Source organism: Amblyomma maculatum, chromosome 1 (assembly GCF_055883805.1).
Source record: "Amblyomma maculatum isolate TAMU_Amacu chromosome 1, ASM5588380v1, whole genome shotgun sequence".
In the NCBI taxonomy this organism is placed as follows: Eukaryota; Metazoa; Arthropoda; class Arachnida; order Ixodida; family Ixodidae; genus Amblyomma; species Amblyomma maculatum.
Window position 1 is genome coordinate 115,606,781 of NC_139344.1, and position 14,414 is coordinate 115,621,194.

At 48.5% G+C, this 14,414-nt stretch overlaps 1 protein-coding gene across 1 annotated transcript; it reads left to right on the forward strand.

Annotated features, from left to right (window-relative positions):
• The first annotated feature begins 10,652 nt into the window (after positions 1-10,652).
• Positions 10,653-11,773, forward strand: LOC146203561 (beta-1,3-galactosyltransferase 5-like). Its single transcript, XM_084603136.1, has one exon. The coding sequence runs from the start codon at positions 10,653-10,655 to the stop codon at positions 11,745-11,747; it is 1,095 nt and encodes a 364-aa protein (XP_084459262.1). The 3' UTR covers positions 11,748-11,773.
• The last annotated feature ends 2,641 nt before the right edge of the window (positions 11,774-14,414 follow it).

Sequence of the window (14,414 nt, forward strand, 5' to 3'; positions counted from 1 at the left end):
TCGCCTTAGGCAACTTCAGCAGTAATTTCAAATGACCGAGAAAGCAAATAACCATGCATACCACAATGTGCTTACGTAACTGTCAACAAAACTATGCGGAAAAACACCCACCTACCAGAAGCTCAAGTGGCAATGATAGCGGTCAGTGTGCAAGAAGAAACACACCTCTGCACAGTTGCTTTAAAAGATTTCTTCGCGTCATCCCCACAGTAAAACTTGACTATTCAAGGTTCAGACGAATGACGCCGCTTCTGCCGGTACTGTGAGTGCCCCGAATCTGTCGCCAACTCAGAGCTCAGTTCCTCTAGCAGAGAAATATGACTACCAAGCAAAGCAGCAATGTATCGGTGCAGCGCGTGATTTTCTTAAAATAATTACCATGAGTTATGACCGCTTATTTCCGAATAGATGTGTCACATGTTCACTTTCCTTAACAACAGCGACAACAACCCTGCATGTGTGCGGCGTCGTAGCAGTAGTTCAAACTCGTCGGGCTACGCTTCGACAGCTCACGGATTCTGTGAAATGCCTTCTTGCCGAATAAAGTTGGCTTACGCCTCAAATAGTCTCCAACAGGCCTAGACCGAAGTGTATATGCAAAAATTACAAGGATTCAACACTTCTGAACCAAATATTGAACAAAAGCATTAGCTGCGGGTGACCGAGCGTTCTTCTCTTTTTCTTCTTCCTCAGCCCACATATAAAGCCCCGCTTTAACCAACCCATATGAACGTGCCTTAGTGGCCTGTAGGGGTAACGTGAATGCCAGGGTTCTAGCATGCTGATTCTGCTATAACCGTCCCATGTGAAACGAGTGACCCAAGTTGGTAGCTCCTGTCAGCCTGTGTGTCACGTGGGGTGTGACGTCACAGCGTTACGTTGGCAAGACGTAACTGTGACCGGGTCACGAGAAGGCTTGAAAGTGCGAGTAGTATTGATTTCGCAATAAAAATAAACCAAATGAGCATTAACGCGCAACTAAACTGCCTAGGAAAGCATCACACAGCAGCAGTTCAATGCGCGTTCATTCATTCATAAACCTTTATTCATGAGGATGACCTGAGGCCTAAAGGGGAAGAGGGTGGGTTAGGTGAGGTTGAGGGCGCCAGACTCCAACATGGGGCAGGGCACTAATCTTGCGCTTGGCGTTGGTATTGGGGGCTGTCCAGTCTTCGTAAGTCTGAATGTGATGAACAGATGTGTAGCAGGCGCGGAGGCCAGCAGTACCTGGCAGGACAGGTCCAGATCAAGTGATGCAGGTCAACGGAGTCAGCAGGGCAGTTGGGGCAGCTGATCCTGGTTCGGCGCCATTGACTCAGGATGTCCGGTGTGTACGCTGCACCGGCTCGCGCCTTGTGAGTTAGAACTTGGGCTGGACGAGAGAGGCCGGAAGGGATCGGAGGAGTAATACCGGGGACAAGGTCCCGCAACAAACCCCTCCGCTCATGTTTAAGCCGCGTGATGGCAGAGCCCGGTATGATGAAGGAGACGGGAGAACAGTACGGGTGGTCCGAATTGGACGGGCCCACATCAAGGCTATGCCGGCGGTCTTCCTCTAGCTGCGCGCCCGCTGCCTCGTGGGCCGTTCTGTTACCGATTCCTTGTGCGTGATGTCCAAGTGTCCAATGAATCCGTACCGAGACTTGTGAGGTCTCTCGCAGGGTAGCGGCAGTGCTGTTTGATGCGGTGTTGTACTGAGGTCTTGTAAGAACGGGCTTGCAGAGTTTTTATAGCCTCTTGACTGTCGGTGTAGACGTGGATGAAACGATCTGTTCCTTTGGTGCAGTGTTGAAGGGCCTCGTCGATGGCCGTTAACTCGAGTTCAGTTGCGGACCAGTACCTGCGACCACTGTGGCTAGTAGCGTGCAGCTGTGAACCCTCCTGGTAGTAGGCGGTGGTTGCAAACGTGACGCCGGTGTCATCGTCATGATATATAGCGGCGTCGGTTAAATGCGGAGACCGATGTGCTGGTCTTGTGTATCAATTATGTGGCGTTGTCGGTGATCTCTTCCTGGCCCTTTGGTGTTGGTTGGAAGGGGTTTTGGATTCGTTGCCAATATTTCTGTCCATGGTGCTCTAAGGTGGTCCAATATGGGCAAGTGCAGGTTTGCTTTGTCAAATATTCGAGTGAGGAGGCGATGCCCGTTGGGTGTGTGTCGCAGGCGAGTTTCATGATTGGCTCGTTGAGGAGCAATAAGTGCATCCACTGATGGGAGTTGAGCGAATCTGTGAAGCTCAGTGATGCCTGTGTGTACAGGTAGACCAGTTATAACCCTCAAGGCAGAGTTATAAACTAAGCCAAGAGTCTTGTAATTACCTGCGGTCAAGTCAAAGTAAGGGACACCGTAGCGGAGCTTAGCGAGCAGAATAGCGACGGTGAAGCGACGCGCTACCTCCGTCCCTGCGCCCCCACTCTTGCTGCTGAGCCGTTTGATTAAGTGGAGCGTTGGCTTCCATTGAGATTTTAGCTGTTGGATCCAATCCTTAGCAGTACCATGTTGATTGATGGGAACGCCAAGTATCCGGAGATAACCTTCCGGGGGTTGTTCGATGCTTTGACCGCCGAAGTGGAGGTTGACGTCCAAGCCGCCAGGCGGTGGATGTATGACCAGACATTTAGTTTTTTTCCGGGGATGGACGCTTGCCTGTAGAATGAAGTTCAATGTCGATTGTATCTAGTGCTAGTTGCAGCGTCTCCGTTTGTTCTCGAGCCGTATTACGGTACGTGGTCCAGAGCGTGACGTCGTCCGCGTATATTGTGAACCATAGGCCGTCGATTTTGTCTAGTTTCCATGCGATTTTTGCCATGACGATGTTAAATAAGGTTAGGGAAATGACTGAGCCTTGAGGCACACCCTCGCGGTTTGTAAAATGTTGTGCCGAGTGGTTGGTATCAATTTGAATTTCATAGGTTCTGTTACTCAGGAAGGATTTCACAAAGGTGATGACGCGGGCTCCAACTCCAGTGTGAATGAGCGCGTCGACAATGGCTTGATGGCTGATGGTGTCGAACGCCTTGTGGAAATCGACAGCTACGAGTATGTTGGGACGGCCTTTGCACAATCGGCGTGCTCTCTTCAGGTTGATGTGGAGAAGATAAAGGCTGTCCTGTGTTTCTAGCTGAGGACGGAAGCCAGTCTGGAACGAGTGAAAATAATTTGAGGGCTCAAGGTAATGTGGTAATGTGTAAGTCGATTGGTGACCATGCGTTCCATTAGCTTACAGACGGTTGAGGTTAGAGAGATCGGTCCAAGTTGGCAAGTTGCGTGGGGTGTTTTCCAGGCTTGGGAACTGGGACGACTACCGAGTGTTTCCAGTGTGGTGGTAGGCAGCCCGTATCCTAGTGCTGGTTGATGAGGTCAAGAAATTTTTCCTTAGCAGGTGTGCTGCATTTCTGGAGCATGCTCCAAGTGATGCCATCTTTGCCGGGAGCGCTATTATTTTTAACTTGTGAAAGAGCATATTCGAATTAAAATGTGTTAAAGGGGGCGTTAATGCCAGTAGAGTCTGTGGATGGAACAGGTGCATAGGCATCAGGTGGGGGTGGTGAGGCGGGTTGCGGAAAGAAAGTGCGAGCTGCCTCCTGTTCAAGTTCGGTAGCTGAGTCTGACTAGTGCGGAGGAGAAGGGTTTCTCCGGTATTTGCGGATTTGCTCTTGCCGTTAATGGCCCGGAATACTCTCCACAGCTTGCTGGTGTTGGTCCTATAAGGTAAAGAGCCACAAAAGCCAAGACATCAACTTCTGCTAAGGCGTTTGCTATAGCGGCTGGCCTCAGCAGTGAGGCGACGAAGTTTTAGAAGCTTTTTGTATTCTCTTCCAGATTGCAGGTAGTCGAGTTCAGCTTGTTTTCTGCTTTCCCATAGGTTAAGCAGGTGAAGGTCAGGTACAGGAATGCCTTCTGTTACTTTTGTGATTGCATTGGCTGAATCAAGGGTGCGTTGTAGGAGTGTTTCGACTGGCAGTTCGGTGAGATGATCGTCTAAAGCCTGTCGGAAGTTTTTCCAGTGGACGGTACAGGTATTTCGTTTGCGGCGCCATAGATTGGACTGGAGCTGTATCCATATAGGGTAATGACCACTGCCCATGGTTTCAGGGCCACACCGCCAATTTTGGATAATGTTGTTCGAGTGTCAGATCCGGCGACGTATCATGTTGACCAGGATGCATGTCTCGTCGTGTCGGATAATCGGTGTCATTGCCAAGGTATAGACCCGCTACCTCTGTGGCTGTGATGCGCAGACGTGTTCGGAGAATACTGGAGCGGCTGTAACCACATGTTTTATGCTGCGCGTTGAAGTCCCCGCAAATGAGAATCTCGTCTTTAGGATGAGCATCGCGAAGTTTCCGTATCCAGTCAAAACTGACTTCGTGAGGCTTTGCGCGGGGTCTGACATATGCGCTGACAACCACAAGATCCCACTTACTGCGTCACGCGGCGCATCCAAGAGATGGCGCCACGGTATGTCCTCACGCCCAATAAGGTATGAGATAGAGGCGATGCTACAGCAGCCCTCTCCTCCACCCGGGTCAAACCACATGATCTCTTGCCTCTCGCTCCAAGTAAGCAGCAAATTATAGTTTGTAAAGCCCTTCTTATCTGAATGGATATCCTGTAGAATTTTATGTCGCTTACGCATCGGACACACCGACCTCCCCCACAATTTCTTACTGATAAAACAAGACAGACCGCTCTGCAAAAGGTGCGGCGATGAACTCACAGTTAACCACATCTTAACTGCCTGTTCAGTACTAGAAGGTCTAAGGAAAAGATATTTTACATTATTTTGTAAAGAACACTTACCATTACACCCCATGCTCCTTTTAGGCGAACAAGCACTTCTTGATTCTGAGCATATTTTTAAATTCCTTAAAGACTCCAACATTTTAAACAAACTATAAGGATCAAGGTATACCATTTTAAAATCATCAGTTTTAACCTTGTGTTTGGCGCAGCATAGCCTTGGCCGCTATTGAGCCATAAATCCCAATATAACTAACCAACTAACCAAGCATAATTTAACTAATTTTACAGGCCCCAACCTCCCTGAATGATCAAAATATGACTTTACACGTTGTTGCGCCCTCTGTTGTTAGCAATAAAACACCGCGAAATGTGATCGAGCTTCAACTGTGAAGTTTAAGTCGTAATTGTCAATCATAATTGGTAACTGCATTTGTTATTTTTAACATTTTGGTGCGAATTGTCCTTGGGAGTGTCGAAAAGCGTGGACCCATTCCTCCTCTCCCGGCGACCTTGACGATGGCGACTTCATAATTTGTATATCGTAATGTCCCGAGTCATCGCTCGTCCACTAGCCACCTGTAATTCATGGAAAAAGTGATGTGGGCCATGTGTCGGGTACCAAGCAAAAAAAAAGAAAAAAATGTAGGCTAGATAATATTCCTTTTTTTTTTAATATAACGTATAGATTGGCAACAGGCACACTCGACTTTATTTACAAGATGTTAGTTGCAAGACTCATAAAACATTACTCTCCGCGAAATCCACTGATTGGTGCTGGCTTACTTGCTCCTGTATTTTCTTTCCTGCATGCACTTATAGCGCTATCATTCTCGCTCCTTTGTTCTCTTCCCTGCATGCGCTCATAACACTATCACTGCCATCATCATCATTGACGACTCGCGCTCGCTCCTTCCTTTTCTACCGCTTATAGCAATAGCAATCCCCCCCCAATCCGCCCCCCCTCCCCTTATCATGAGCACGGATGACTTGCTCTCTCCACCGTTTTATTTCCTGCTCGCACTTATAAAAAATCACCGCCATCAGAATCATTAATTACTTGCTCGCTCCGTCGTTTTCTTTCCTGCATGCGCTCATAGGACTCACCACCATCATCACTGATGACTCACTCACTCCTTTGTTTTCTTTCCTACATGCTTTCATAGCTCTATTACCGCCATCACCATAATTGTGTCGAGGCTGCAGGGACACCCACGCAATTAGGCTAGGACACCTGTGGAAGTTTTTTCGTAAGGACCACTCGACACAAAGGGGACATTCCAAATTCAAGTCTAAAAATCTTGCTCGCTTCGTCGTTTCCTTTCTTAGCATCGTCATTGACGACTTACTCTCCCCTTCGCTTTCTTCTGTGCACGTGGTCATATCTCTATCGCAGTTGTCATCCTCTATTATGACAAACGCTCCTACAGCCTCCCCTCGATTCCTCCTCCCAAGTCCGGGCTTCTAACAGAAAACTCTATCAAGGCGAATATAGGACTGAGAGACATGGCTTATGTCCCACGGGGCGGGCTCGAAAGAACCTCAGTTTAACAGCTCACTTGCGCTGTTGAACTACGGTGATGCATGGAGGTTGCATGCAGAGTTTAGTCGCTTTGTACGAGGGACTTTCACAAAAGGCAAACTTGTGTTCCCACGAAACTGTAAAAGCGTGGCAACAGTTCAAAGCAGACTGCCGCTGGAGAGAAGTTCGTCCTAGCTCGAGACAGAACAAGGGAAAACGGCACCGAAGAGGTAATCACCAGAATGTCGCTTCCTGTTGGCAACTGCGTCGTCTGTCCTGACTTCGTTATCTCTTTCTTCAAAGAACACCCATGCGCGTACTAAAACAACGGTGGAGGTCATCCACTTCTACCATGCACGGTACGAAATGCGCAGAACATATTTAATAAACAGTTATATCAAAAGAGCAATAAGAGCTGTTTTTAAGAAAAAAATCAGACAGTGTTTATCTTCCACAAAGTCTCTTTGTTCTGGCAAGACGTAGAGAAAGAAGAAGAGCATCATGGCTTCCCCGTGTTCAGAGCTGCCGGACTCATGATGCTAGAACGCATAAGTGCCACTGCTTGGAGATGAGCTGACTGCACACGAATGCTATGCCCGAAGACAGGCGCTGCGTTGCTGGAGAGATGGTGAGCGCTACGGTTTTCACTTGGCACCAAGAACCCCGCGGCTAGTGTTGCTCACACCGATTAGCAGTGTAGTGGGCTGGGACTATCTTGCGTTCATTTCTCACTCTCCCGGGTGCTCGACTGTGTAGTAAAGCCTCTGTGGGTATGTCCCGTGATCGCCGCCACTACAGGCATTGCAGCTGTAGAATATACGGTCAGGACACGGGAGGAAGTGCACTTTCAAATTGTGGTTGGGTGAAACGAGGCTACTTGCGAATTTTATTGCCATATTGCATATATTGACATACTGTCTTCCTTCAACTCTGATATCGCCTGCAAGCGCTAAGAGCTGCTCGTCAACGCACCTGTTCTGCTTTTCAATTAGGTAAATTCAAAGTTATTAAAATAAGCAGTACTATTATGTGCTTGTCAGAAATCTGACCGTATCGCATATCGACCACGTATTCGACGTTCAAGCCGCAAAACTGCTAGGTGCTTGCCACCTAGGCAGCTGATTATCTCAGTCGCCAAGGGCCTTCTAGGAAGCCGCGGTTTTTAAACGCAGATGTGTAACTTTGTTGCATGGTGAAAACAAAATATAGATTTGTGATAACTAAATACGCACACGCTACTGCACAATTTGAAACAGGCGTCCCAGTAAGTTCTAGAGCACATGTAATGACGTCCACCAGGCAAAGTAAACCAGCCATTAAGCAAGTTTTCTGAATGTAAAAACTGGTCGTTTTTATTACGAACCATCAATAGGGACCCTTTAATTACAACGAGGTGCCTAACTGTGATAGTTGACCGCTCAAAATAAGTTAGTAAACTAGATTTGCCTGATCCCTGACGTTGGACAACCCTTATAATACTATGCCACACACTTCATCTTATGCTTTAAAAAATAACGCTTAAGTTTGGTTTTAGGGTATTTAACGCCCCAAACCGACTCAGGCTATGGAAGACACTGTAGTGGAGGGCTACGGAAATTTTGACCACGTTAGGTTCTTTAACGTGCAATGACATCGCACAGCGCACGGTTGACTTGCTTTTCACCTCCATCGACTAGCGGCTGCCACGACTGGTATTCGATCTCGTAGTTAAGAGCCCTAACCACTGCACCACCGCGGTGGGTTCAACGCTTAAGCATGCTTAAGAGCATTAAGAGCGATATCATTGCCGTATTTATGGTCATCATGTGCTCTTTCTAAGTGATGGACATAGCTACTAATTGGTAGCCATCAATACTTGTAATATGTGTGAGGGTTTAGTAGTAATGCTACTTAAATTCATGGTGTTTATCTCAAATCGGTTCAGGAAGACGCCGTAGTGGAGAACTCTGGACAACAATTTAATGTTCTTTAGCGTGCACTGACAACGCCAGTACACAGCGGAATCACATCTCGCTTTCACCGAAACGAGGTCGTGGCTGCCGGGATCGAACCCTTGTCCTTGGGATCAGCAGTCGAGCGCTGTAATAACAAAAACCACTGTGGCAGGGTATTCAGAATTGATAATAGTGGAGCTAAATTAGGGGTCTCAATTTTAAACGACTGTTGCTGTCATGTAGTGTAAGGCTGCTGTCTACAGCAGTAGGCAGTCGCATGAGGTTTTTCAACTATATCGCACTGAACAAATAATCCCCCGTGGTGCAAAGGTAGCGCGCCTAGGTCGCGACCGAAAGGGCAGCGATTCGATTCTGCTTGACCACCTTTTGCTTCCCAGCGAGAGTGCTCTTCTTTCTTCAGAGGCACTTTGTAATGCGGTTTGGATGAGATTGTAGCCCTATTGCTTATGTCACATCTTTGTAGAACTCTTCCATTTCATCTTCCAACTGCCACATGCCAGGAAACCTGCCATCTCGGCTACGAAATTCCCTGATTTGTCTTTATGTTGACGATGTCACGAAGTCAAGTGACCGAGTCGAGCGCTGATTGCTGGCGGGTGTGACGTCACGAGATCAGGAGACAAATGCCGATCAATTATGGAATTTCGTGACACGACATCAGCTTTTTCTCGGAATGTGGTCTGGCCTGTGCTTTGGTTCTAGTTTGCTCTAACCGGCAGGGAAACACTATCGGTTAGTTTGCTTGAGCAATCTAGACTATCGGCAATTACGGTAAAATTGCCCTACAAATGTTTTTCGGCATCTACCGAGCGAGTCAAGTTCTGAACGGAAGGCGGGCTCATGGCTTTCAAAGAAAGCAACTGGAGTTGGACTCAAGTATACTGTTGAAGGCGCCCCAAACTCTGTTATCGCTAGTTTAAAGATGACGGTAGCTTTCATGAACAGCTCATTCGATCATGCCGAACCGAGCCTTTCAGTGGCTAGACCTCTCTATTGTGTGCTGAGCTGGCTCATTGCCGAAAAATTATAAACATCATCATCAGCCGGACTATACCCACTGCAGGGCGAAGGCCTCCCCCATATTTCTCCAATTAACCCGATTCTGTGCTAGCTGCATCCACTTGGCCCCTGCGAACTTCTTAACCTCATCCGCCCACCTAACTTTCTGCCGCCCCCTGCTACGCTTTCCTTCCCTTAAATCCAGTTTGTTACCCTTAGCGACCATCGGTTATCCTCTCTTCGCACTACATGTCCTGCCCATGGCCATTTCTTCTTTTTGATTTCCACTAGTATGTCAGTAACGTGAGTTATTTTTCTGACCCAGTCTGCACGCTTCCTATCTCGTAATGTTACCCCTACCATTTTTCGTTCCATAGCCCTTTGGGTTGTCCTCAGCTTAAGTAGAATCCTCTTCGAACCTTCCGGGACCTTCGTACACCGAGTTAGACGCGCTACTCCTTGGCCACCCAGGCACGTTCGTAAGGCTTTGTTAAAGCGGGGCTTTAACATTAACCCACCAGCCCAAACTACTAATTCAACAGTTTCCTCATAATCTTTCTTCTGTTCCTCTTAAATGCAAAACCCTTATTCTGCTCTACCATCTTCTAGCCGTGGCAGGTGGTTTTTCGCTGTGTTACTACCTGCTACATCTGGAAGGTGGCGTGCTACGCTCAATACTGACGCGAAATCCGGGAAAATTAAGGGACTAGGGGAGTAGCGAAGTGCTCATACAAGATCGATAATTCACAATGAGAGCCGCCGGCAGAAGGGAGCCATTAAGGCTGTCTCATCATATATACCTTCAAAGGCGGAGCCAAGCGTCTCCCATTTTGTATTAAAATATTTAAAATCCTGGTCTATCTCATATATACGTACCGTGCTGCGTTGGCTCAGCGGACAGGGCTCTCGACTGCTGATCCAGAGGACGCGCGTTTGATATCAAAGCAAAATGCAAGGCGCCCAAGTACTGTGCAGTCGAAATTTCCGGAGCCCTCCTCTATATTATCGCTCAAAGCCGATGTCGCTTTGGAACGTTGAGCCCTATAAAACGAAGCCATTTTTCACACGTTTCTCACGAAGAAACGAGGCAACCCACTTGTACCGCCTTTCCTTCTCTTCAAGACTCTGTGTGATACCCCAAGCTGTTGCCTACCTTGAATTGATACTAACTAGCGCAGTGTTCTTTGCATTTCAAATTTATGTAGCTGACCGCCTCCACTACTCCGAATGACAGAGAAGGCAGCGAAAGACAAATATTACATTGTTCTGATCTGCTCTCACTCCCAGATCGCCGGCAAGGAGACCTACCATCAGTGCGCGAGGCCGTTCAGCCGAAAACATCGGAAGTGCCTTCGGCACTTTCCCTTGATCTTCACGTCTCTAATTATTCTTACGGCCGGCGGATGCATCCTGCGCAGCCCGCAGTGGGGTCCCATGACTGCGCCGGGGGCGGACGGGGGACAATTCACCGGCCTCAATGCTCAGTTCGTCGCAGCCGGAGCGGAGCAGAAAGTCGAGTCCGGTAGCAAGGAGGACGGCCCGCCAGCTCCGCATCGCCCTACGAATGTGCCTCCCCGAAGCCGCCAAGCGGTTTCCAGGCTCCGAATGGTGCCCGCAGCCTTGCGTAAGGACCTCCAGTGGCTTTCGCGCAAGTTACCGTTCCCGCTGGATACACCGAGCGCTGTCGAGCCGGGTGCCGACGGTCACCGAGTTCGCCACCTGTGTAGCACGGGCCAGGCCGAGCACCTCATATTTGTTCACACTGACCCGGCGCACGCTCAGGAGCGCAGATTGTTCCGAGCAACCGTGGGCCACCCGCGCGTTGCGTCCTTGTTTAAGTGGAGTATGCTCTTCTTGATCGGCCTGCGGTCGGACGCGAATGTGACTGATGAAGCGGCCACATTTGGCGACGTCGTGCAGCTGCCATTTATCGACCACTACCGGAACTTGTCACTCAAGTTCCTCTACGGCATGCGTTGGGTCATGGTAAATTGCCCTTCCGTGCGCAGCCTCGTCAAGATCGATGATGACGTCTTCATCCACCCGGAGATGCTGGACAGCTACCTGCGCCAGCGCATCAGAACGGACGAACGACGCTTGCATTGCTCCACATTCCGAGGCAATGCTGTTATACGGAACCCGCACAGCCGCCACTACTTGAGCCGCACTGACTACCCAAAGAAGTACTTCCCCACCCACTGCCACGGCTGGTTCGTGGTAATTCCCGCTTCCATCATGTGGGATCTGTACGCTGCTTCGTTCCGCGTCCCTTTCCACGCCATAGACGACGCCTACGTGACAGGCGACCTAGCCAAGGCGGCATCGCTCAGCCACGTCGACATCTCGGCTTCACTGTCGGCCGACGAAGACAGGCTCCTCGAGCTGCTGCGCGGCGAGTACATGTGTGCCCTGTTTACGGGAAGAACCAAGTTGAGCATGCGCGTCACTCTCTGGAAGACGCTCTCATACATCAAGAAAAGGCAGGACCTAGACGAGGCCATGCAGCACACACTCAAATCGTTTAAGTAACCGAGGTCTTTGTGGGCTCCTCTCGAGCAGCGACGCCCTGTCGACGTGGGTAGCTGGGCGCATTCGCGAAGCTGGCATTGGAAACAGCGGGACAAAGGACCAAGTGGGCCGAACTGGGCGCAGAGGAGCAGCGATCGCTGTTTAAAGCGATAACACATATGCGCGCATGCGATGGTACAAGGAAAATGGCAAAGACGACTTCAACGACACTTTAAATGTCGTATATGAGGCCCTCTGCTTGATTTTTCAAGTACTGAAACTTGCAAAGATTAGATTTGAACTACTGTACAGTCACTGAAATACTATCTAATGCAATGCTACCACGCATGTGCATGCATATCTAGTCGCTTCAATCGGCATGTGTTGATCGCTATTTCTTGTGTTGGCGTGCGTGTGTCATTTAGTAGGTGGAATGAGTGAGAGTGAGAAAGGCGTTTTGCAGAAACGTGCTCTGCCCTCTGCTTGTCTATAACGTCTGGGCCTGATGTCAATGCTTCGAGATGGACTGGCCAGCAGAAGTACTGGCCCTGTGGTCTAACCAAACTATACTGTGAGCCTTGCTTCTCGAGAGGAAAACGTTCATTTTTGGAAGGCAGGAAATGGACCTGCATATCATTGTTCCGATGCCAGCATGCGAAAGGACTTGTGTGGCTTTGTGTGGCCTACGCGAAGATGACATTCGCTTTTCAGAGTGCCGGAGAAATGGGGGGGGGGGGGGGGGGGATATGTTTTGCTAAAATTCCGCGCCGCTGTCCATGTGTGAGGAAATGGCAAATTGAGTGATTCCGCGTAAGAGCTCTGAACAGGGGGGCTGGTGCGGAAATTCAGTAGGCGCACACAGAGCCCACATTGTCAGGCCTTAGACTTGATAGCAAGGGTGCTGTTAAGCATGTTATTTTCTTTAAGACTGAAGAAATCACTAGAAAAACCAGTTCCGCAAGGAATGCGCTTGGGTTTTTGCTACGCTGTACAGTGCTTCATCGCAGCCGCGCTCATTCCTTCGTTCACCATTATGCGTGAGAACCATTCTCTCTTGACATTCAGCACGTGCAGCGACCTGTGCTGTACAGTGTGGATTTTAACGCTCAGAAGTGCATGAGGTTCGTTCTTACCGCAATTATGTCACGTCTTGTCTTGTTCTGTACGAGTGAAATATTTTTTTTTCGTCACTGTACATAAGCCCATGCGTCTTTGTGACTTGTCTTGTAAGTGTGACATTGAAAAGATAATTCGAAAGTGTCAAGTCGTTATATTTTTATTGCTCTTATCTATTACATTTCTACCATGCGGACATTGGTGTAGAGGCTAAATTATTTCGAAGTGTTACGGGGTATTTGCAAAGTGCTAGTGTATTTAGGCGCTAGTAGTACCATCATATTGGTATTATTTTGACACACAAATGCTACCGTTTTCTTTAAATCTCACTCTGGGCGTTCCTGTAAGAATAGTTTGTGGTTTTGTGGGGAGCCCAGAGGTACAGAGGTGTATGCCCAGGAGGGTGCTCGACATCCTCCATTCCCGGAAGATGCCTCCTCCGGAACACACACTGGTATGCCTCGAAAGATGTCCGCAACGTACCCCTGCCTGCTTCGGTACTTTAGGCGGTAGATGGGCTACTCACCCATTTAATGTCATTCTCTAGAAGCGCCACCGCTCCGTCTACCGTCTCATGGATGTTCTATCTGGCTATCTGGCGTTACTGGAGGGTAGAGCTGAGTGAGGGGATAGCGGATTGATCATCTGGAGGGGAAAAAAAATGGTGGCAGCGTTGGAATGAGACGACGGATCCAGGGTGATGGTGAGTGGATGGGTCCTGTCGTGGGTCCTGTGAAGGATGTGGGTGGAGGCTCCTCGCTTGGGATGAAGGCTTCATTTCATCAGAGACCAAATTTCTGGTAATTGGGGGGAGGGGGGAGCACTGCTTTAACAGTAGAAACTAGAGGTGAGGCGTGAGTGGTGGCATTATGATTCAGGAATTCGAGGACGAACCTGAACTGTGTTGTTTCTCAGCCGCTTCAGTTAAAGCACCGCAGTATGTGCAGAAAACTTGTCTGATCTCTATTACGATTACTGCGGGCTTAATATGTCGCGAATTACCCACAGCTTGTATTTCAAACTTTTAGTGCGGCAAGGTGCGTGACACAATCTGAAGCCAGGCATGCTAAATATATGCCTCTGCGTTATACCGGAGTTCTGGTGAGTGTGGTTTTGTTTGCATATACAGTATATAATTAACTGACCGCTTAATATAATTGAATTTCGCTGATTTTTGCATAACTTCTTTTGGTGTAAATGAGTCAAAGATAATCTGAGGCCCTTAAATCAATGTTGGTTGGTCACGATGTGTACAATCGCCTGCAAAATTTACAGAATGTGTGGGCTCGTAAACAAATTTATGACAGCGCTGTATCGCGACCCCATTCTCTTGGTCTCGATACCATTGAGAGCAGTATTTCAGTACTCTCATACTAGCAAGTACTTCAGGCAATTAAATAGCGTTATAGGGCTGGAATATTTCTCTTTTGCGCACACCTGCACCACGTAAAGTTTTTTGTCGACTCCAGATATGCTGTTATGATCGTGAAAGCGCTTAAAAGGACGAAGGCATAGGAAAGAAGGACGCACAATGCGCTCCCACTTCTTTTTTTTTGTTTTTTGTCATTGCCC

Bases quoted from the DNA above. Each gene is read 5' to 3' on its own strand.
- LOC146203561 (XM_084603136.1), top strand. From the start codon at position 10,653: ATGACTGCGCCGGGGGCGGACGGGGGACAATTCACCGGCCTCAATGCT.